The 21,604-nt window shown below is 43.7% G+C and overlaps 1 protein-coding gene across 3 annotated transcripts in view; it reads left to right on the top strand.

Annotated features, from left to right (window-relative positions):
• Window positions 1-21,604, top strand: part of LOC136780010 (nephrin-like) — a 145,629-nt gene that overhangs the window by 100,419 nt on the left and 23,606 nt on the right. For 2 of the 3 annotated variants that reach the window (XM_066738025.1, XM_066738024.1), the window contains one exon: window positions 17,654-17,783. In XM_066738025.1, the coding sequence (XP_066594122.1) occupies window positions 17,654-17,783 (130 nt within the window). Of the gene's footprint in view, window positions 1-17,539; window positions 17,580-17,653; window positions 17,784-21,604 lie in introns of those variants that run through there. The other variant, XM_066738026.1, reaches the window with a different exon arrangement.

The following is a 21,604-nucleotide window of genomic DNA, read 5'->3' as shown; positions in this document are numbered from 1 at the left end:
TGCACTTTAACTCTTTGCTTTTAATGAATATCAGAGCTGAGTGTGCTTTAATCACACCGGGGCTACCCTCGAACTTTTAATGACAGCAAGAAAAAAAAGCGTTGTCGGATGTTGCGCACTTCATTTTCTTAAGAGCGCGCCGCGGTGAACTTCCTTCCATTTAACGCGTTCCGCCGATTATAAAACCAACCTCACGTGGCTTAAGAACCATAATTACTCCTGGCTCCACCGAACTTTCTTCCACCCCTTCCTTCGCAGCTTCATTAATCGCTCGCAACGAATACTGTCCCCCTTTTAACACAACACTCTTCTCTTTTTTCCTCGCAGTCTCGAGTCGAGGACGACGACGACGACGCGCAATGGCCGGTATTAAAAGGGAAGAAATGCGAAGTAAAAAGTTGGGGAAAGGTGCGTGGGCCACCTCCTCGAGAAGACTGCCGCTCGAGATCCGCAGTCTGGCTCCCCGGTAACGCGCGTCCTTATATCTATGAGCTTAATTGGCAGGTTGAATAATTTCCACTATGACATGTCCCACACTGCAATGGAGCTATATGCTTTATTAAGGAGCAATCTCGTCGATCGACTGACGGGCACGGCGAAGGGTTGGAATTGGACGTCGATGAAAGAATAATGCGAGACGAAAGCTGCGATCGAGGAGAGTACGTGCTGATAGAAACGGTCGTTAGGCGTCCGATCGTAGAACAGTAGACAAATGCGATCGCGTTAAAGATTGAAATGGTCATTAGGAGCGGCCGGTGGAAAGGTGATAATTTCGCTGTGTGTACCTGGAAGTCTCGGGACGGCTTAAGAATGGCAAGACACGCTCTTTGCTGGGGAGGAAGTCGTTGACTAGCTGCTGGAGAGGAGAAGGCAGTAGAGAAGGTAAAAGACTGCGAACAAAGCAGCTTCGGTTGCCGAGGGATGGCCGGAAAAAAGTGTGGGGTGGAGAAGGGCTGTCCGGGAGGATAAAAGCAGACGCGTTGAGAGAAAACACGTGGGATTTCTTGAGGCATGTAGGTCGACGAACCGAGCACAACTTTCAGAGTTGCCTTTCCTCGACCAAACTCGAAAGATGACTACTGCTGATGGTAGCTTGAAAGTCGCGGATTCCAACTCTCTCTTTCTCTTCGGCTCTCTGACTCGCCTTCTCGTACAACCCCTGCGCTGCAACAGCTCGCTCTCGCTCGTGCTAAAAGAGGCCATCGGTTTAAGAGTAAGGAGAGTGGGGGGAGGGGGGAGGGGGTATCCCGCCACTTTTCTATAGCTCGTCTGCAAACTTATTTCCCCTCCTCCTCCCATCACCATCAACACCACTACCAGCAAAAACAATATACCACCACTCCTTCATGCTCGATAAGATCCCCTCACGAGCCAATATAACTACAGCCAAATGCAATTATTGCACTCTTACTTCCTGAAATTGCTCGGAACTGTCCACTGGAGAGTTCGGTAGAGCTTCAACTTCTAACCAGATTTGTCCGCTCTGCTAATGAGTGTTGCGAGCTGGAAAAGAATGGCGATGTAACAGTTGAGTGGCAACTTGGATGATTGGTTCCTGCTGGCCGAACTCGACGATTAGCCTCAATATACTTACAAAATGCTTTTTCTTCTTTCTATCGACTCGCTTATATATATATATATATATATATATATATATATAGGTGTACTACGCCGGTTATTGGCATTTTTTAGCATTTATTTTTGGGCACAAAGCTTATATAGCAGAATATAGCGGGCTATTAAAGGCTGAAAAGATCGAAAAGTTTTCTATCCAGTGCTGGAAGGGACATTTGAAAAGCGATGGACGCGTGCAGTCTGGGAAAACGTCGATCGAACGATACAGAGCGTGGATGCGGAATATAAATCAGAATTGGTAGCTTCAAAATTACGACACTGAGTAGGAGGATGTCTTTCCCGACCGCTTGCCACCCATCCGAGGAAAAATACGAAAAAGCTCGGAGAACTAGTAGCGGATGACTCGTCGAGAGCAGAATTTCACTTCCCGAAGCTACACGCGATGAAACAAAAATGAACGTGTCGACAAAACTGAAAATTAATCAAAGAATAACAAAGCCGCGAATGTTATTAATTGATGCATGGGAAGAAAAGTGAGGAAATTTAAGAGAGGGAGGGGGTGAAGGCGGGGGACGAGGGGGGGGGGGGTAGGATGAAAAGAGACGAAATTCCCTCCATCTTCATCCAGAAACGTTTCGAGTTTTATTGTTACGATTTTAAACAAGGCGCTGTACTCTCACTGATGTAAATTTCAAACGAAAAGAAAATACTCGGCTCTCCTCTCCTACGCTGGAGAGTCTACTTCCGTTTGATATTAAAGTACATGCGCACTGTATATTTTATATTATGCATGATAATACGTGCCTGTCATTAAAGTAGCTTCAGTTACCTTTAGCGCTCGCCTCGAACGAGCAACTTCAACTTTTTCCCTTTCCCAACTTACAAATTGCTGTTATCCAGCCTCTTTCCATAATCCGAGCCCGGAAGGATTCTTCGGTAAGCTGAACGTAAAACTGGCCACAAAAAAATCTAGGAATCACCTTAAATCTTTCTTACAGTTATTTGTATAAACCCTCGGAGAAAAATTGATAACCAAGAAAAATCGAACGATCCATAAAATTTCCACCATTGAATTTTATTGGATCATTGTAAAGGATGGATGATGGGGAAAGAGGGAGAGAGGGGGGGAGGGGAGGGGGGAGAATGCTGAACAACACTGGGGAGGGATGGGAGCGATATTACGAATATTGGGTTAGGTTAACGCGCTATATGCATTGGCCTTGTGCAAAAGACTCGGTGATATTGGAAAGTTTTAGGTATACCTTCAATTATATATATTGGAGGAAAACGTAGATAATGAGTTGGATGATTAGTAGGTCGCTTTAAAGCCATATATTTCAGTAGATACAGCTAATTGCTGGTACGTGAAGGGACTGGAAAGGAAGGAAGGAAGGAAGGAAGGAAGGAAGGATGAAAGGGTCTTGGGCAATGAAGTTGATTATTCGCATTTTCGCAAGGCGGCTCACGAAGCTAATTTTGTTATCCTGCTAGTGTCTTACTGTGTCAGAAGGACTAGGACTGCTTGTCGCAAGAGTTTACAGCGCCTAGCTAATTCCTAGCGATAATTTCCCTCTCCTTTACCACTGTCGAGAATTGAATGCGGTTTAGCTGCATGTATACGCTTGTCTTACCCTCGTTGGAACGCGCCAGGAAGGGAGAGGATTAGGAGGGATGAAATCCCGTCCTTGACTGACCTAGGAATTCCTCATAACTATATATATATATATAGCTATATAGCATATCCCATAATTCAAACGATAATCGTTTGTTTCTCTCTTGCGCCAACTGCTCGCGTGACATATATGTAATTTTAATAATATTTTAGTGGAATACACACAATGTGTGTGTGTGTGTGTGTGAAATACACGTGTGTAGAATCGCGGAATTAATTCACGAAATTTGTCAGTGATTTAACCGACGGCGAGGAGCGAGAAAGTAGCGTTCCCTGTATCATTTGCCCCAACCGAGAAAATAATGGTATCGAAATGTAGAGTTATGGGATGCAGAGTTATGCCACATTGTCCCGAGAGATGGGAACTACGAGCGGGCCGACTCCATTTGTTGTGATTATCGTCGTCATTGAGTGCGTTATTATTCTTCGCAAGAAACTTTCTTCCCTCCATTATAAAGCATAAGTTTCAACCGGTCCAGGCCCATGAGAAATGGACCAAGATTCGATCTATACGCCAACTTTACGTTTCTTCGCTTTACGAGAACAGTGCGCGCGCAGGACTCTGTTTTTCCTCGCAGGAATCTCGCGAAATCTCAGACCCTTACCATCCACCCTTTAACTGTTATTTCGCCATATTATCTCGTAAAATTATCTCTTCCACTTGCGTCATTCAGTTATTTCCCGCAATATACGTTTTTTATTCTTCATTCGCAACTACTTCATGGATGGATATATAAGAGCCGGCGCGTTGCAGGTATATAGGGTTTTCCGCGATTGGCTGAATGGATCATTCGTAGAAAATGCCACAATAAAAGGAGATATTTCACGTTTTAGGGGAACAAAAATTCATTTGGTTGAATACAGTTCGGATTGTGGTTCGTTCGTGGTGAATGGATTTCTTAGTTGGTGAAATTAATGAAAAGTAGATTGTTCATGCAAATAGATCAAACAGCCCTTTCCCATTAGGCAAAATATATTCGTAGCATTTCCGGCACGTGCGCTACGTACGGATTTATGCTCATCGTCCATTTACCAGCCAAGCTTAAATACAGACTCGCATGTCCTGAGATCAGATGTCCTGGAAGGATATCTACATGAAGAACGAGCTCGAACGGTGAGAGGCGAATCGCGCTTGGAAATTACGTGACTCTACCACTTCCTTTCCGGCATTAGCTGGCGAAAATTAAAATGCTACATTACTTCTCTCAAAGTCTCTGGAATAATTGAAAAGCCGTTGCATGCCACGCGAGTTTATCAGCGAATAAAACATCGAGCAGTGAGGCGTTTTAGATGTAATATACTATATATATATATATATAGTTTATAAGTGTTGCAATTTCATTGTTCGATAGTACTACTACCCTCTAGCTTATGTAATACACCTATGTAGTAATAGGTATATATCAGATCGAATATAATTCATTGAATTTTTAAAGTTTAATGACTCTCGAGGCTTTCTAAATGGGATAGAGTAATGGGAGAACAGGGATGAGTTTACGATGGAATATAAGCAGAGTGTATGCGGGGTATCTGGGAAGATGTTACTCGAGTGCTTGGCAATTCCTCCGAGGATGATCGATAAACCGGATGATACAGGCTTCGACCTCGCGTGTAGGTACATCCACTGTGATGCAACGCCATAACTCGTGCTCGGTAATTGTTTTGCGAGAGACGATTGTCCTCGTTATGGTAATATCCTGTCAGCAGGACACGTGCTCCAATCGTCTCGTACACTTAACTCCTCGATACGCATAATCGCAATCGTTGATACACAGCCTGCCAATTATCCTTGAACGTCCCATCGGCAAATTCCATAATCGATTCCCATAAACTACCAAAATAACATCGATCCATTTTACTTTTAAATCGATCTCGGGATACTAACTGCATAAATCCATTCTAAAAATACCAATCTACTTGGTGCCCTTGGGAATATTTTGCGTGAGAAAGGCGACTGATCAGAAAAACAAATTAGAATAAATTTCCGATCATTGAATTTAATTAAAATATCGAGGCTGAAATTCGTGATTTGCCCAAGTGTACGAAGAACGGAGAAATAATATTTAACTACGAGGGCGGGGGGGGGGGGGGGGGATGAAATGGATGATTCCTTTTGATAAATTTCTTTGCACCCTAGTCGATTGGCAAAACCACTCGTTCGACCCTTTAGCACGCGTGAAGAAACTAGATTTCATTGTCGCAAGCACTTCTTTCTCAACAAAACTGAACGAGCTATCTTCCATTCCAACGAATGTGAGAAAGAAGCTCGCGCAGCCTTCGGTCTGCCCTCGAGGCTTCACACGAGAGTCACTCGAGTGTCGACTTTGTTAGAACTTAGAAAGAGAGTAAATTTAATGATCGAATATTTTTCATAAGGTACACAAGAAGAATTCCCTGAAATATTCAACGAAACAGCTGTGCTGCTTCAGAAATCTTTCCGTTTTTAAGATACACTTCTCGCTTCTTCAAATTATTTTTAAAGAGAATTTTTTAGAAATCCTTCTCTCTATCTCCCTTTCTGAAATAGCACCAAGCTAACAATGGCCTGTATCTTGCGAACCAAGCGCAAGACCAGGTATTATCAAATGCGAGCCAAGAATAATTTTGAAGAGGGAAAATTTGCGAGTGATTTTTGAGAGTCGAGGTTCTTTCAGCAAATTAATTGTATCGTTTAATTTAATGATGGTCCAATGCCCAGGAGGATTTAAAGAGGAACACAGGGAGAGAGAGAGAGAGAGAGAGAGAAAGAGAGAATAAGTACTTTTTGGTGAACAAACTACATTCGCTCGAGCCAATTAATTTTTCTTTTTACCTAGTTTTTGCAATAATTCCATTGTAACTGCGAAAAGGGGTAAGCTGCTATATGAGGGATGCCGGTGTTGGTAGGGGTAGAAAGAGAATCTCGAAGCACATCGGGAGAGGGGAGAGAGGGGAGAGAGAACTGGCTTCTAACCAGTCGGTGTCCTATTTGAGCTGGCACAAGGCCAAACCTCGTAAATCCAAAATTACCCGCGGAAAGTCGAGATTTCGTTGGCTCGTGTCGAAGGTGTCTTTCTCGTAGACTCACCTCACAGCTTTCGTCCCGGATAACATGGACTTATACCACTTCCTATCAAAACCTGACGACCCTCCGATGGAAATAGCCAACCTGTCTCCTCCTTATCAAACTCAATTATCATTAGAAATGTATGTACGTGTGTGCTTAATCACCTTTCAAAAACAAGAAATCCAATTAAATCCATCACACTCGTTAAATCAAACTGTAATTTAGTTTATAGTCTGGCCGATATCTCGCATTTGCCAGGCTTATGGCTCTCCTTCTTAAGAATAGGTTATCGGCTGTACTAATTCCAGCAACAGGTACCATTGACACTAGGTTCGAGGCTTAAATTATCGACAAACGGAGGGTGGAGGAGGGGGAGTGGTGTGGGGGGGGGGGATCGATCGACGTGCGTGAGTTCGGTGAATGCCAGGCCATTCGGGGTTGGAAATCGATTTTGTCGCCGATTTCAGGACGATAGCACAATAGATCCATCAGGAGACACAATGGGAATTTCCAGAAGATAGAACTAGGATCGTATCGCAAACAACGAGCGAGTTGTCCTGATTGCTCTGCTCTAGAAAGACGTAGAACAATCGACCTTCTTTGCTTTGAATCAGTCAGATACACCGGCTAAGCATTGTACTGTCGGAAATACTCCCTGCCTCGATTCGTCAGTTTCTTGAAAGAATATCTCCAGCACTTTCTCCACCACCCCCTCCCCTCTCCCCCCTCCGCTCATTCTACATCCAGCCAAGCTTTTTTCAACTGCGCTGCTCAAATACAAAAGCTGAAATTTTTCAACACTCCGCTTCTCCTGACGAGGAATTTCGAGGGAATTTATTATAGATAAGAAATTTTCTAATAATCCCTGCAGCAAGGAATTTGGATGATTTCGGTGAATGAAATTTTCAAGAAGGGCGAAAAATTCTCCGAGAAGGGATAAAACACACGAGTCATAGTAGTTTATTCCCAGTCATGTCCCCCTATCTTTTTTTTCCAATGGACACGGAGAACGGATACTACCCTCTCGCTTATGTAAATTACCCATTTTTTGCCGGACCACTTGAAATCCATAGCCGATTCTACAAGGGAGCGAGTGGCAGGAGGGTAAGGAGATCCGATTTCAGTTGGCGAAGCGTGCCAAGTCGTTTCGCAATTCTACCACTGGCAATAATCGGTTGGCAGGATTTACGATATGCGCCGATGACTAGCGATATATGGCTTCCTTCGAATTCAGGATATCCTATATTTTCCCTTCCGCAATGTAGAACAGCCTCGTAATACCCCGAGCTACAGACTTCCAACCCGTTGCAACGAATAGCTTGGTCTCGTGTGTAGCTTCGTTTAAGAAATTAATCGATTAGCCTATGTGGAGAATCCTTTTTTCGCCTTAATATCATTCTTGAAATAAAGTACACGAGTAAAATGGAGGGTTGCGATGCTGCTGGAGAAAGAGACAGGTTATATATATAAATATATATGTGTATATATGTATAGTGGCTTAAAGTAGGACGGCGGCGGAGGTAAACAGGGAGAATGCGTTTCCTGGGTAGTAATTCCATTCGTAGGAGCGCAGTGATAACGTCATAGCAAGCTGCAACGCCTCTGTTTGTTTACTAGGATCATCGCCCGAGGCTGCTAGTGCAAGCTCTTCCGCTCCTACTGCCTTCGAGGACTCTCCACTAACTCTCCTACCACCCATCCCCCCCCCCCCTCTCTCTCTCTCTCTCTCTCTCCCTTTTCAGTCACAGAAACCAGTTTCAGTCCCCTGACCGCCATTAAACTCACCAATAATTCTCACTCGTTTTTTCCAAAAGCTTTCTCCATCTCGTCTGGTAGAGAAAGATTGGGTTATACTACTTAGAGTTAGAAGGTGTGTAAATTAATCCCTTGAAATGATTTTATTCCTTGAGAAAACGACGGTGGGATGACCTTTATTGTGGCTTCAGCCGATCCATTCGATTTTCAAGCTTCTACCTTGGCACGTATTCCTGTCACGTGGTAAAGCAGATCCTACCGAAAGCGATGCTTTCGTCTCCATTACGCGAAAAGTCCTTAGCAGAGTTTTCTCTCCCTCTCTCTTTTACTCTTACTCTTACTCTTTCAGAGGAAAACGACAAAATCCTGAGAACTAGAAAGAGTGGTGCGCAGCTGGGTATATAGTATAAAGGGGTGACGAGGTAGAGAGAAGACGAAACTTTTCAGTTGGGTTACGAGAGATCTCTATACCTGCTACTTCTTCAAGCGTTCTCCTTGCTGGCCAAACCGTCGTAGAACGTGCCGCGCGTTATCTCGATAATCCTTGTCTTCTCGCTCAAGATTGCGATAGATTACACCTTACGTCAATTCCATGTTGTTTCCAACAGAATGAATCGTTTTCCTCCGTGACGTTTCATTGTTTCCATTCCTCTTCGCGTCACATCTACGCTCTCCCGCTAGTTTGAATTCTTACCTTCTACCTTCCACCATGAATTTTGTCGAATCTCGTGAAATTGTCAAATTTATCGTATTCGTAAAATCTCAAAGGTTCTGGTTGGAGAGGGGGGGGGTGGGGGGGGGGGTTGTGGAAAGCGAAATATTTTACGTGACAATGGAGTGGACTAATTCAGGCGAGGGAACATATAGTTACGTACGTTGAAAAGTGGAATTTCAAGTAGTATTGAAAGTTGTCTGATTTTGAGTGAGTAAATTGTAGCCTTAGCTACTCCTGCCTGTCACTTAGGAGATGGGTCGATTTTAGGTTTCCTCTTGGTGGACTCCATCGCCTCATACCCATCTCCAGTTACCACTAGAGTTTCCAGCTTTCTCAGGCCTTTCCAGAGTGGAAGAGCGAGAGAAATAAGAGATTCAACTTTCGAATGGGTGGGACGCAAATGGTATGATTTGGCTAACTCTCTTCTCCTCTCCTTCCTGCTCTTTTACTCTCTACTCTACTCTAGACGGACGAGATAGCATTTTTCTCCCAGCTTCTCGAGTCACTGCATCGTGGATACTGGGCTAGAGGTATCCGCGGAGAATGCTGGAGAAGATCTGGTATTGTTTCCGTTTCCGGTTGTGTCCCGAGACGTCCCTCGAGCATTAGGAATGCTGCGCATAAAAGAACACCAGACGAGAGACACGAGATCGTTCTTGTCCAATGTGGATGCCGCAGCATTATACTCACCGAACCGTGAGCGAAAAAAGATGAAAACCAACCCTTACGAAATATCACTTTACGCTGATTCATATTGAATTTTTCTACCACTATTAAAAAATTTCACTCGCTTTCTCGTATTCTTTTCGTTAATGGTTACTCGATAAGTTTTTAATATTGCAGTGTGTTAGTTTTTTTTTTCGTACATATAATTGTGTGATCCAAATCAGAGTGTTTTTCCAATTGAGACAATTACATTTCTTTGATGGAAAATCAAGGTGGAAGGATCAGGTTGAGAAAGATTGGAATTACAAGGAGGTACACTATCTGGTCTCGGTGAATAGGATGAAGTTGGTCAAAAATTCTTGTCACGCTGTAAGAGGTTGACCCGCTCAAAACAATAACCCCAGCCCTACGTGATGGTCTTGCCAAAGAGTATAAGTATGCTTATACAATAAATATCTGTTCTAAGATTGTGCTCGGGCCGACACTGAGCTTTGCCTGTTTGTAATGGCCGACATAGCGCAGGTTTGGAAATAAGGGAAGAAGAGAGAGGAGCTAGGTAAAGGGAGGGAGGGGATTGAAGGGGAAGACAGCTTTTCGAGTCGGTGGAGCCAAACGAAATCATTTCTCTTCGGGTCCAGTTTCAGGATTTCTGGCGGATAGTAATATTATTTCCATGCTTTTCCACATATTCACCCCTCCCATCTTACTCAAACTTTTCTTCTTCTTCTCTTTCTTTTTCTTCTTTCCTCAATTTTATTTCGCGACTGAAGCTGAATACAGGATTAAGTGGTAAATGTATGTAATTTGAATATTGTTTCCTCAGCTGGCGCATAAAATGTGTACGTAAAGCTGAATTGCAAACGCGAAAGAGGAATCGTAGGTGGGCACAGCAGTTGGTTCAGAAAAGCTTTCATCGATTTGTTTCGATTACTCGGTGAAAATAATTTTCTCTGTATGCAGCCATTATTCGAGTCTGCATGGTAAAAGAATTTTAGGTTTTTGTAGGATAAAAAGGGGTGTCATGGAGAAAAGAAAGGGATATATGTAAAGTGGTGTGGCATAGAATGAATTAAAAAAGAAAGTGCGAGAGAGGAACGAACGTGGAGGCATTGAAGTCTCCTATTAAGGTGGAAAGGGTTTGGATAAGTGGTGGCGAATGCTGACTATATCCAGACTATCACTTTCCCTGTATCCACTTATGTGAATATAGATGCGGATTCCCTATGGCGTATACATTCGGATTCAGGAGAAACGGAGTAATTACGCGCAGATAATTACGCGGAGAACGTAGAACACGCGGGGCATGTGGAAAGCGTGGAATGCCAGCCATTGAATGCTGGGAGTTTCTCCACAACCGCGATTTCCACCCCACTTGCCACCAGCCCTCTTTCTCTCCTTCTTTCTCTCTCTCTCTCTCTCTCTCTCTTTATCCTTCATTTTCCTCCCCTAATAGTCTCTTCATATCGATTTTTCCATATCTCCATTTTGTCCCGATTTAACTCGTTTACTTTACCCCAGTTAGCTCTCTTTTTCCCTTCTCTTCTATTCCCTTCCCTTCCCATCCCTTTCCTTCTTTTCACGCTTTATTCCTTTCCTGTAATTTTTGCCATTCACGAAATTCACTCGCCCATTCCTCTATCAGTAACACACAATAGCCTCTATAGTGTACTCCGTCCTTTATTATTTCCACCTGTCTTCCTCAGTCTCAACTTAACTCCTAGTACAATAATAACCATACGCGTGGTACTTTTCTCGTGGCAATTTAAAGAATTGACTTTGCACGATTTTACGAGTCTGCGCTGCCTTCGTAAATTGTCCATGGACTAATTTTGTCGATTGACGTCACGAAATGCGAATGATGGGCGAAGGGAGTGGAAGAGGGATTGTCAGTTGGGAGCCCAGTGGAGAGGGGAAAAAAGCAATCTGGAAAGTTGGAGCTTGGAGACAGTGGGAGAATTAGCGTGAATTATGTGAGAGGGGAACAAAAAGAAAATTTGCATATTTGTCAGGATGGGATAAGAAAGGGTATAATGAATCAGTGTATGACGAAATCGTTCGGGAAGCGTGGCAGCTTCAATGGAGCAAGTCCCATCTACTATTGATCGCCATCTTCCTGGTGTATCAGCGATCGGGAAGTTCCTCGTTCGCAAACTTGTCGAAGTAAGGATTGCCGACCGATAATTCTCCTCAGTTACGTGGCACATTATCAGAAGAAAACCCTCTCCAATCCTCGGGAAATTAATTACTTTTGCCCAGTGGTTTTCACTCACTCACTCGGTGTATTAGCATGTCGAACAGAGGAAATCCCCTCTCCATGGGAAAAAATCCAGATTGACTTTGACTGAATTATCGAAATCGAATTTTCTCCATTGCGCGATTTATTAAGCATTTTCGAGATTTTACTGTCATACTCTTGACAATTCAAATGAACCATAAACCTTGCCCTCGACGGTAAATTCAAGTAAAATTGCAACAAACGAGTTTCAGCATCATATATTTAGCATGGAGAGGCTGTTGATACACTTCGATACACCACCGTGATAAAATCATTCAGGGCAAACACGACCAACAACAAATTCAAAACATTTTTTCTATTCTCGAGTTTTACGAAGGTAGCGTATCATTTTGCCTAGCTTGATTTCCAGCGTTTATCGACCCTGTCGTTCGCAGTGATGGCGACTAACTTTCCAACTATCGATTTTATCTAATATTGCAACTGCCATAAGTTTGTGGAAGATAGCTCGGAGCTCGGTAGCCCGGTGTGTGCAAAAGAACTATGCAAAAATTTTATCGCTAACAATATCGATGCTTCATAAATGTTCCAGTTTACTGACCAAAAAAAGCACTTAGAGAGAAGCCATGTGAAATATTCGGGCTGAAGAAAAGGGGGAAGAAAGGTTGTGGAGGAAAGTATGTATATGGAGGGATATTAGAAAGTTGAGAAAGACAAAGGGGCGGTTGGCTGTAAGCACAGAACGATTTCGTCAAGGGGTGGCAGCAGTAGGGCAGGTACGGAAGGTGGGGGAGGGGGGTGGAGGGGGACGCGAGTCGTATGTTCCCTGCATACAAATGTCTTTGCCGGGGCCATCCAGCAATGCCATCGGAGCCTCGGAGCCACCACAAAACGGAAAAGCCGTCTGCCAATTTTCAGTGCCGTTTCTGAGTGATGAACACACCGGCACACACCACCGCGAAACCATTCATTTCAGGCACGTATCCGCTTTAACGCATTCGCTCCTAACATTATCTGCCGAGACGAATTTATTCCTCCTTTGCCATTGGAAATTACCTCTACCTGATTCTTCAGTTACCAATTTCTCCCTACCCCCACCCCCTTCCCTTTTCTTCGCAAATAGCATCATCCGTCGTATATGTACGTATATATATATATATATATATATATATATATAGGTAAGCTCGTATTGTGATTTTTTGTCAATCGTTACGAGTCTAAGGGAACGAAGTCAGATGAGCTGCCAAGCTTGACCAGCAACAAAGGGAAATCTCCTATTGTCCGTACTCTCTCTCTCTCTCTCTCTCTGTATAGTGTCGCAGAGCTATTTCATCGTGTGATCGATGAGTTTGCCAACTTATTAGGAAAATATCGCTTCACGCTCTTGCTCCGGTACGTATATATGAAAGTTCCTTGAAAAGTTTACTTGAAATAATAATCCCCGCATTTTACAATAATTACTCGGAGTAATTTGCCGGAATATATAGCATTATTAGATATCATTCGTGCTCGTTGGAAATGATTTTCAAAGGCCATTCACCTTACTTACAAAGCAGTGATCGCAATGAGGCTACAAACAAAAAGCTCCTGTTTGATTGGCAACCGGTAAATTACGTATTGTTTCACGCATAATTGTTCGCCTCTAGATCGGTACCCAGTAAAGTGTAATATTAATTCTATTATGCACATAAAGTTTTCCCATGCTCGAAAGGTTTGAAGCGTTTCAATTTTGTTAATTTACTAATTAAAGAGACTGGCCTTTGGCCCACAATTTCAATAGTCTATTTTAATTTGCACAAATGTTTTATTGCAAAGTACCGATGTTCCAACTCGAATGATTCCGTCTCTCGATTATTCTGGCATAGTTTTTATCAAACTATTTCCATGTGCGACACATAGCGTGATTATATTTGTCGAATATACAGTGTCGGTTGATGGCGATAAATAATAATACGAGATCGCCATCTTGCTGTGCATTTCTACATTGTCGTGATTAAATATTTGTGTTGATTGTAGTACATATAGTATACCTATACACACACATATACATACTTATATATACATGCAATTAGCTATTATTTAACAATCAGACTAATTGATAATAATACTCTCTACTGCAAGTTTGATTACAACGAGTTATTTCATCAATTATTTGACTACAATAATCAGCTAAAATTTAAATCCCGTTTAATCATTGAATTAGACGGCGCAAATTAGTTAGCAGTGGTTTTATTAATTATGCCGTCGTCATGTTCTTCGTGAAACTTGACTTTCGCAAATGTGGAGATTGATGTAATTGGTGCATTTCGGTAGTTTTGCAAAATGAGGCTGGTCGAGAGTATCGGAGGAAGATGGAGGGGGAGGGGGGGGGGGTACCAGAAATGTTTTGGCTATTGTTCCAAAAATAATGGAGCGATAATAGTAATAACGGGAGAAAGCTGTGGGGAGAGGGGGGGGGGGGAGATGAGTTAGCGCAGAAGCCAAGGTAAAATGAGAATAACGTTTCGCGATATTGAAGTTTGATGCGCTTGAAGGACTTGGAGAGGACGCCGTGCCGGGCGCTTTGAGTTAGCGAGTCGAGAATGCTCATCGTTGCGTGTGCTCCGCACATACAAAACTCTCGAGTGGCCTCGGGAACCGGGAATCGGGAACAGATGCAACCAGCCACGCAACAGCCAACCAGAAACAGCCGACCTCTCTACCGCTGTCCTATCTCAATCCTAAACTGTGATTTCCACGATATTCAGAAACGCATCCGCAAGCGTTACTCGTAAATTCATACACTGTACGTATAATATATATAGATATACACATATATGTGTATGTACACGTATTCGTGTATGCTCGTATACCTCAAAGCCAGAGTTCTGAACTATCGTATACCAGACAGGAATCGGAGATTCAAAGCATCGATCCTGTCAGACGTATCGCGGTGGTTGCGCTTATTTCTTGCTTAAGGCCACACTCGTTCTTCAGATGGAGCAGGAAAGTGGACGGGAGTGAGAGGGAGAGAAGCCGAATGCAGGGAGCCGTTTATTACACTTGAAACGAACGGATCGAAACAGCCGAGCCAAACAAAGAATAAGTGGTCGTGCTAAATCTTCGAATAATGCTTGTATAAAGGCAAACACTCAGATAATAGCATTGAAACTTAGTCTCAATTATTGGAGACAAACCTTTAAAGAATTCTTTTAAAATATCTGCTCGTTGAAGGATTCTGCAGAATTATCCTGTTGTTGATAATATCAAATTTAACGAATTATTATACAAGTTGAAATAAAGGGTTGACTATAAATTATAGTTTATACACTCGATAAAGAGTCTGAGCGTAACGTCGAGAGGGACAGAAAACAGGAAATCAGGATTACGACTACCCTCGTCACTACTGGCGAATCCTATCATCTCGAGGAAATAAGCCTAAAACTAATTGCAAGATTCTAGTACAGTATGTACATTGAGAATAAAACTTCATTGGATTGAAATAAAGCTTGATTCTGTCGAAAGGTATCAATAAAAAATTCGCTTAATATTATAAATGGAAATTAATTAACCTGAATAAAATTGATTTGATTGAAATAACTCCTATTTAATCGAGTCGTTTATTTATCGAAACCAAGTACATATTTGACCTACGCTATTCAAATAAAGATTTATTTAGCCGAACCAAATGATTTTTTTCCCCCTGCCGTGTTGTCATAAAACGTTGGGAAGCGTTTGTGACTGATAGGTGTTTTGGTAGCAGCTGATGAATCGATCAGAATCGAGTTTGTCGAGCTATGGGTTGAAATAAAAGATCGGCCATAAGTTATAGTAGAAGTTCGATAAGAAGCCGGCTGAGCGGAATGTCGAAAGGGACAGAAAACCGGAAATCAGTGTTACGGCTACCCTCACTACTGGTCAAGCCCATCCACGCGCGGAAATAAGCCGACCGTGTAGCTGGGTAAGCCGATAATCCACGGGTCAGACAGTGTCGAGAAGCCGCACAACTTTACTTAGCCCATCCTCTTCCACCCCCACCCCCCCTCCTCTCCCCTCCCCTACTTTTCCACCGTAGCGAAGCAAGGGGACACAATGCTGGCCAGATACCAGCAATTGAATGCCAGGTACATTCGTCCAGGAAGTCCCTGCAATTATTCCACAAAGCGAGGTTACTCCCTCAGCGATCCTTTTACCATGCATGGAGAATTAAACATTAAACAATTCATTTAGGCTTCTAAAAAGATTTTAAATGTACGATCCGACCTCGAACGTTATCAGTATAGAAGTTTCAATAAAGAGTGCACCGTTCGTTATCATTTTACACGTCAAACGTTACAACCACAAATATATATATATAGATGTGTGTATATATAGACATTTTCCGTTACGACCATAGCTGCGGTAGGTCCAGCAACTGATTATTGCGCCGCATAATTGGGTAGCATTGGCTTCTCACGGGTCACGTGACTTGAAATCATAATGAAACCAGGGGATGACGAGACGCATGATAAAGGGTCGAGCGAGGTTGGTAAATTTTTTCCAGGCCCGTAAGAGAGATCTAACGAGAAAAGAGAGAGCATTTGCCTCCGCGAGATAGCCGGTTGTAAAAATGCTTTTCAACATTTATCGTGTCGTGCTAACCCGAGGCGGAGAGGGCGCAAGGATCACGCGAAGCGCCAACAGAGAACGGAGTTTGCCACCCTTCAGCTTTCATAATGCACCGGAGGCAGCCCAAGGGAAATTTAGCAGACGCCGTGAAGACCGTTGTTTTATACGCTTATAGCAACGCTCACGCGAGACTAGGTCGCAGCAAGATAGGTAGCTAGTAGCTACCTACCTAGTCCGCCTAGCTAGCTCGGTAAGAGCATTCGTGTATCCAAACTAACGCCATTAACGCCAGCTCCAGGACCCAACGTGCATCAAGCAAAACAGCTAAAACACCCGAACCCCTTTTTCATTAACTACAATCAATTTTTAACTATCAACTTCCTCTCGGTCCTCTACATGTATACGTATATATTAGAACCCAGCCCTCGACCCCCTTCCCACACACACACACACACACAGGGGAATTCATTTTTCATCAGAATTTTCGCCAAACCTTTCCTCTCTGTACACGGATATATGAAATAGAAAAAAAAATTATTGAAGAAAAGCAAATAAACGCTTATGATTTACCAGAGAATTCGATTGGTCTCTGTATCCTTTGAAAATGGGAGGGTGACACTCGTCTGATGAGAGGCGAAGATTTTTCGTCGACGGAATCGTGTGTTTAACGAGTGTACCGGTCATCATGGCCGAGGCTGACGCGTTTCCAATGTTCCAGTGGTGTGGAAAGGTTGGACTTTTCCTGAAAGACCGCCGGACTGGAAAGACACCCATTCACCGAGTCCGATTTTAACACGCTCGGACAGCTGGCTCCTATAAGCTCCTATTCGTTTCCGCTTCCGGGAACGTTTCCGAAAATATGCTCGGTCCTCTAGCCGAAGAGAAACGACGCTGATACCGATGTCGAAGATGGCGCGCTCTATTCTAGCCGAGTAGAATGTTTTCTAGAGCGCGAAATCGTCGACCTACCTCCCAATAATGTAGCCTGCGCTTCATCGACGCGCAGGGACCATCCCGATGCTTCTTCTCGAGATTTTTCCAGCGAGTATCGTACGTTCGATCTCGCTACGGATAGACAACATCCACGGGCGATAAAATCTCCAGCAGACTGCAATTGTGTTTCAATATTAATTAGACATTAGCCTGGATAGAGCTGGCATAATATGTACACTGGTAATTTTGGTACGGTGCAGGCTCGGGTTAATTTAGCCTATATATAGCAAATTGACCATTCTCGACAATTTACGTAATCCTCCTTCAACTATATACAACATACTAATTGTTCCCCTATCACTGCACATCTGCTATAGTTGCAGTAGCATGTAGCATGGTAGCCAAATTCTCGTTCCGAAGAATCCTGCGAGATACAGGTGGCGACTATCCGATCAGTTTTTCGTGTTCTAGGTCCACCTCTACCTGCACGAGCGGTACTCCAAGGCACAGCCGAGCTACCCTGCGACATGAGACCTCCGCAACCCAACGACTCAGCCATCCTGGTCATTTGGTACAAGAACGACATAACTCCCATCTACAGGTAAGCTCGAATCTTCAATTTCTTCCTATCGTATATATCTCTTATAACTCGTTAAATATCGTTCGGACAAATCGTTAAATAATTTTACGAGATTATAATCTCCGTGTGCATTAAAATAGCGAGCTAATGAATAAAGCAAATAGAATAGTTCGGCCAGGGTAAACAATGAATAATGCATATACGAGTATATAAGGTCCGTTGGAAATGTGGACGATGTAAATTTATTCGGCGAGATAAAAACGATCGGTATTAAAGAAACGATAGGGGGAGGGGGGGGGGGGGGGAGAGTGTAATGTACATTTGAATCTTAGACCACCGTGGCTCCATTTAAACCGCAGCTCACTGTACAAGCGTCGACAGACATGTCAAGCTACGCACGCATGACGGTAAATTCACATGCCACACGCGAACCACCCTCGACTACGCACGCACACCTGCCAAGTGTTGTTGCGCGCGTCAATAGAGAATCTCGTGTGCAAGCATAGAAGCTCGGCGTAAGTGAGATCTCTCTCTCTCTCTCTCTCTCTCTCTCTCACACACACACACACACACACACACTGTACGTTTCGGTATATACGGAATAAGCGTGATCGTGTACGTCCCTACTGTGCAAACCGTGTAATCGTACGAGTGTTTGCACGGCTGGTGTGCTACACGAGTGTGCGAATTGTACGCTTGTAGGAATACCGAGTTTATAAGTGTGATCGTACAAGTATAGGGTATTGTTGAGTCGGCCAAAAGCGTGGACATGTGTCTCCCTAATACGCACACTCGGCGCTCTCGAGGACCGTCAAACACGCTACCAACAGCGCCTCGCCTAACAATCTGATAATGGCCGACTAACACGAGAGAGCACATATCCCCCAAAATATCCGCAGCTTGGCACGTCGCGATTTACGCGAGACCCAAAGCTTTTCATATACTCCGATTCAATCCCCCACTCACCCGGCTATAAGATCAACATTCAGCAGCCGTACCTAATATCCCGATGCGACGCTATACGAGGGGGGGATGAAATTTCGCGATGGTACGATATTTGTTAGGTCGTGTTCGGCTTATGACGAAGGATGGTGGCGTCTCCGGTTATGAGAATGAATGGAAGCGTATACACAACGAGGGACTAAATCGGATGAGAAATGTAGCTCCAAGGCCAGGCAACTGGACGAATTTAATTACGAAGGAAAGTATGGTATGGCTTGCGAGAGAGGAAATTTAGCAAACAGCTGGGTCCTTTGCTGACCAGAACCGGATTAATCAAATTGATTGTATTTCCTGTAAACGTTATAATTGAATCGAAACGCAAACTTGGAGACGCAGCGTCGCAACGACGTCCGTCGGAGCTAGGAACTACTCGTGGAATGATCGAGAGTTTTGCTTAATGGGATTCGAGGGATTGGTCGGGTGGTTGCAAATTCGTCGGATGGATTAATAATCATCGGTGGAAGGGTGGAACGCTCGGGATGACGCGAGTCATCCGAAAGCGGTCAGGGTTGACGATGCGGCGTCTGAGTCAAGAGGGATTCCATATTAGGTCGCTCTTAAGCAGACAGCGAGAAACTGGAATGATGTTTGCTTTAGCGACAATCGTAACTGCTCATATCCTTGTAGGCTATGGTGCTAATACTCCTGATGAATTCTGTCACGTGAGCCACTTGGCCTGGTATGTCATCCCTTCCGGAATTACTCGACTGGAGCGCGAGAACGGTGCCGAGAGATAATGGAGTCGTGTGCTAGAGGTAACGCGCGGCGCTGGCCACATGATAGCTACCGAAGCTGCCGACCGGCTCCCCAGGCCACGTGCAGCGCCAACGCAACCAACCAGGAACCAGCCGACCTGTCCGTTGCCCGCTGCTTGCTGACGAAGTAGCGAGAGATAATGGTCTGTCCCGAGCAACGCTATTTAATTGCAGTGGTTTTCTCAAACATCGCGAGCGCGCTACACCCTCATGGATTTATTCTCCAATCTAGCTGGCTCGACCACGCACCTGCTGCCCTCTAGCGCGCTATACGCGTCACTGGAAGCTCTCCGACTTTCCTCTCTCCGCACAGTAATCTTATCCCGAGCTGTATCCCTAATAAAACCATTTTCGCTATCACAGTACCGTAAAGATAAACGTTGACAAATTTATAGATTTAATTTTATCCGTATTTACGGGGCCAAATGCTGCAACGGATTATATCTTTGGACGAAATAACTTCTGAAATTTTCCGCTAGAGGTTGGCTGCGCAAAATGGTGGGAGGATACGGGGGTTACAGGGCTCCCACTTTAAAATCTAGCAACAAATATAACGTGCATCAGGGCTTATCTCGCACATCGATCGTAGCAAGAAAATCAGCGAGCTAGGAGGGAGCGATAGGCCCCCGGCGTTATGCTGCAAAAGCGCCGCTTTCTCTCTGCCGCCGGTCTGCATGTACGCGTGCATATCGGTGCCCGTGTGCGTGTGCTTATCAAGCACGTACACATATTCGGGAAATCAGAGTCGGGGGAATGAGGCCAGGAGTCGATCTAGGGGGTCGTAATAAGGGGCGCGTGTCAACAGGTAATACCCGCCGGCTCTAGTCAACGTAGACCACGCAAATTGCACTGTATTAGGTAACATCGTGCGGAAAATGACACACGATAGCTACGTTAAATCGACATTATTGGTCGACGCTTAATTCGTCAATTATCAGCTTGAAAATTTCACCGATATATATATATATATATATATATATAGCACACACGCAGTGTACACATAGGCTAGAAAACAATCTCTGAGAGGGAGACTATTGGAAATATATTTTTTTATTTATTCATATATGGGTTTCGTCGCTCCGCAAATTTGTATTTTTCATTCCCACGCGTTGACTTTTATTTATCACGCGTGCTTTCGTTGATTAATTCGTAAAGAGCAATATGACTTAGCCCTAATTGATCCCGCCACGCAACGCTCTCTTCAGTCTATAACTTCTTCTTCCTCCTCTTCTTAGCCTCTTGTTTTTCCGACAGCTGATGGAAAAATTAATGGCTATATAGGAGCAGCGAGGGAGGTCGAGCGGGAGAATCGAGTTTATTTAATGGTTTAAATCTGCTTTAACGAACGACAAGTCTCTGCCTGATATTTAAGTGAGCCCCCTCGCCCTTATAATTATTAATTCAAACAGCGAGCTCGTAAATGCGTTTCGTTATGGGGGCAAATGCTGCCGCACGCGCTGATATTTATTGTAAACACCGCTTAATGGCGTGACCATTTTATAGAGTGCACGTCATGCATATTGCGGTAACGCGCGGCTGTTCCAACACTTTCATGCCCTCGCAGATATATGCATGTATACACACTCGTGACTCTAATGACGTCGTTCAAAAATTCTACTCGTTCGTTCGAGTGGCTTGATTAATTTTGCGAAAAAGCCCACGAGAATGATACCCTGTCCTTCGGTGCTCCTGCGAAAGAAGAGGAAGAAGCCTTAACGATAAAGAACGGAATGGCTGTACTATGACCTAATAAACTAAAACTTACCGATCCAAACTTAACCCATAAATTTCGGAATTTACTTTGCGAATTAATATTGCCTCTATATATGATTATTTATGATAAAAAATATGGCACGAGAGATATACAGGGTTAAGTTTGAGAATCGGGCAAGGAAAAAAGAGACTGGACATAAATATACAAGACTTTTATGGCAATTTGTGGATTCTCGATTAATTTAGAGGGATTTTGATAAGATTTTGACGAGAGACCGTGCGTCGTAACGATCGAGATGAAAAGGAAGTTCGATAATAAGGAATTGAGAAATCCCAGGTCTTTGTTGAGTTTTGATCATGGTTTACTCGCGT

This window comes from Prorops nasuta, unplaced genomic scaffold (assembly GCF_024137725.1).
Source record: "Prorops nasuta isolate Cenicafe-Biocafe unplaced genomic scaffold, Cenicafe_Pnas_1.2 PNAS00018, whole genome shotgun sequence".
Taxonomy (NCBI): Eukaryota; Metazoa; Arthropoda; class Insecta; order Hymenoptera; family Bethylidae; genus Prorops; species Prorops nasuta.
The sequence above is the reverse complement of the archived record's forward strand: the minus strand, read 5'-3'. Positions and strand labels throughout refer to the sequence as shown.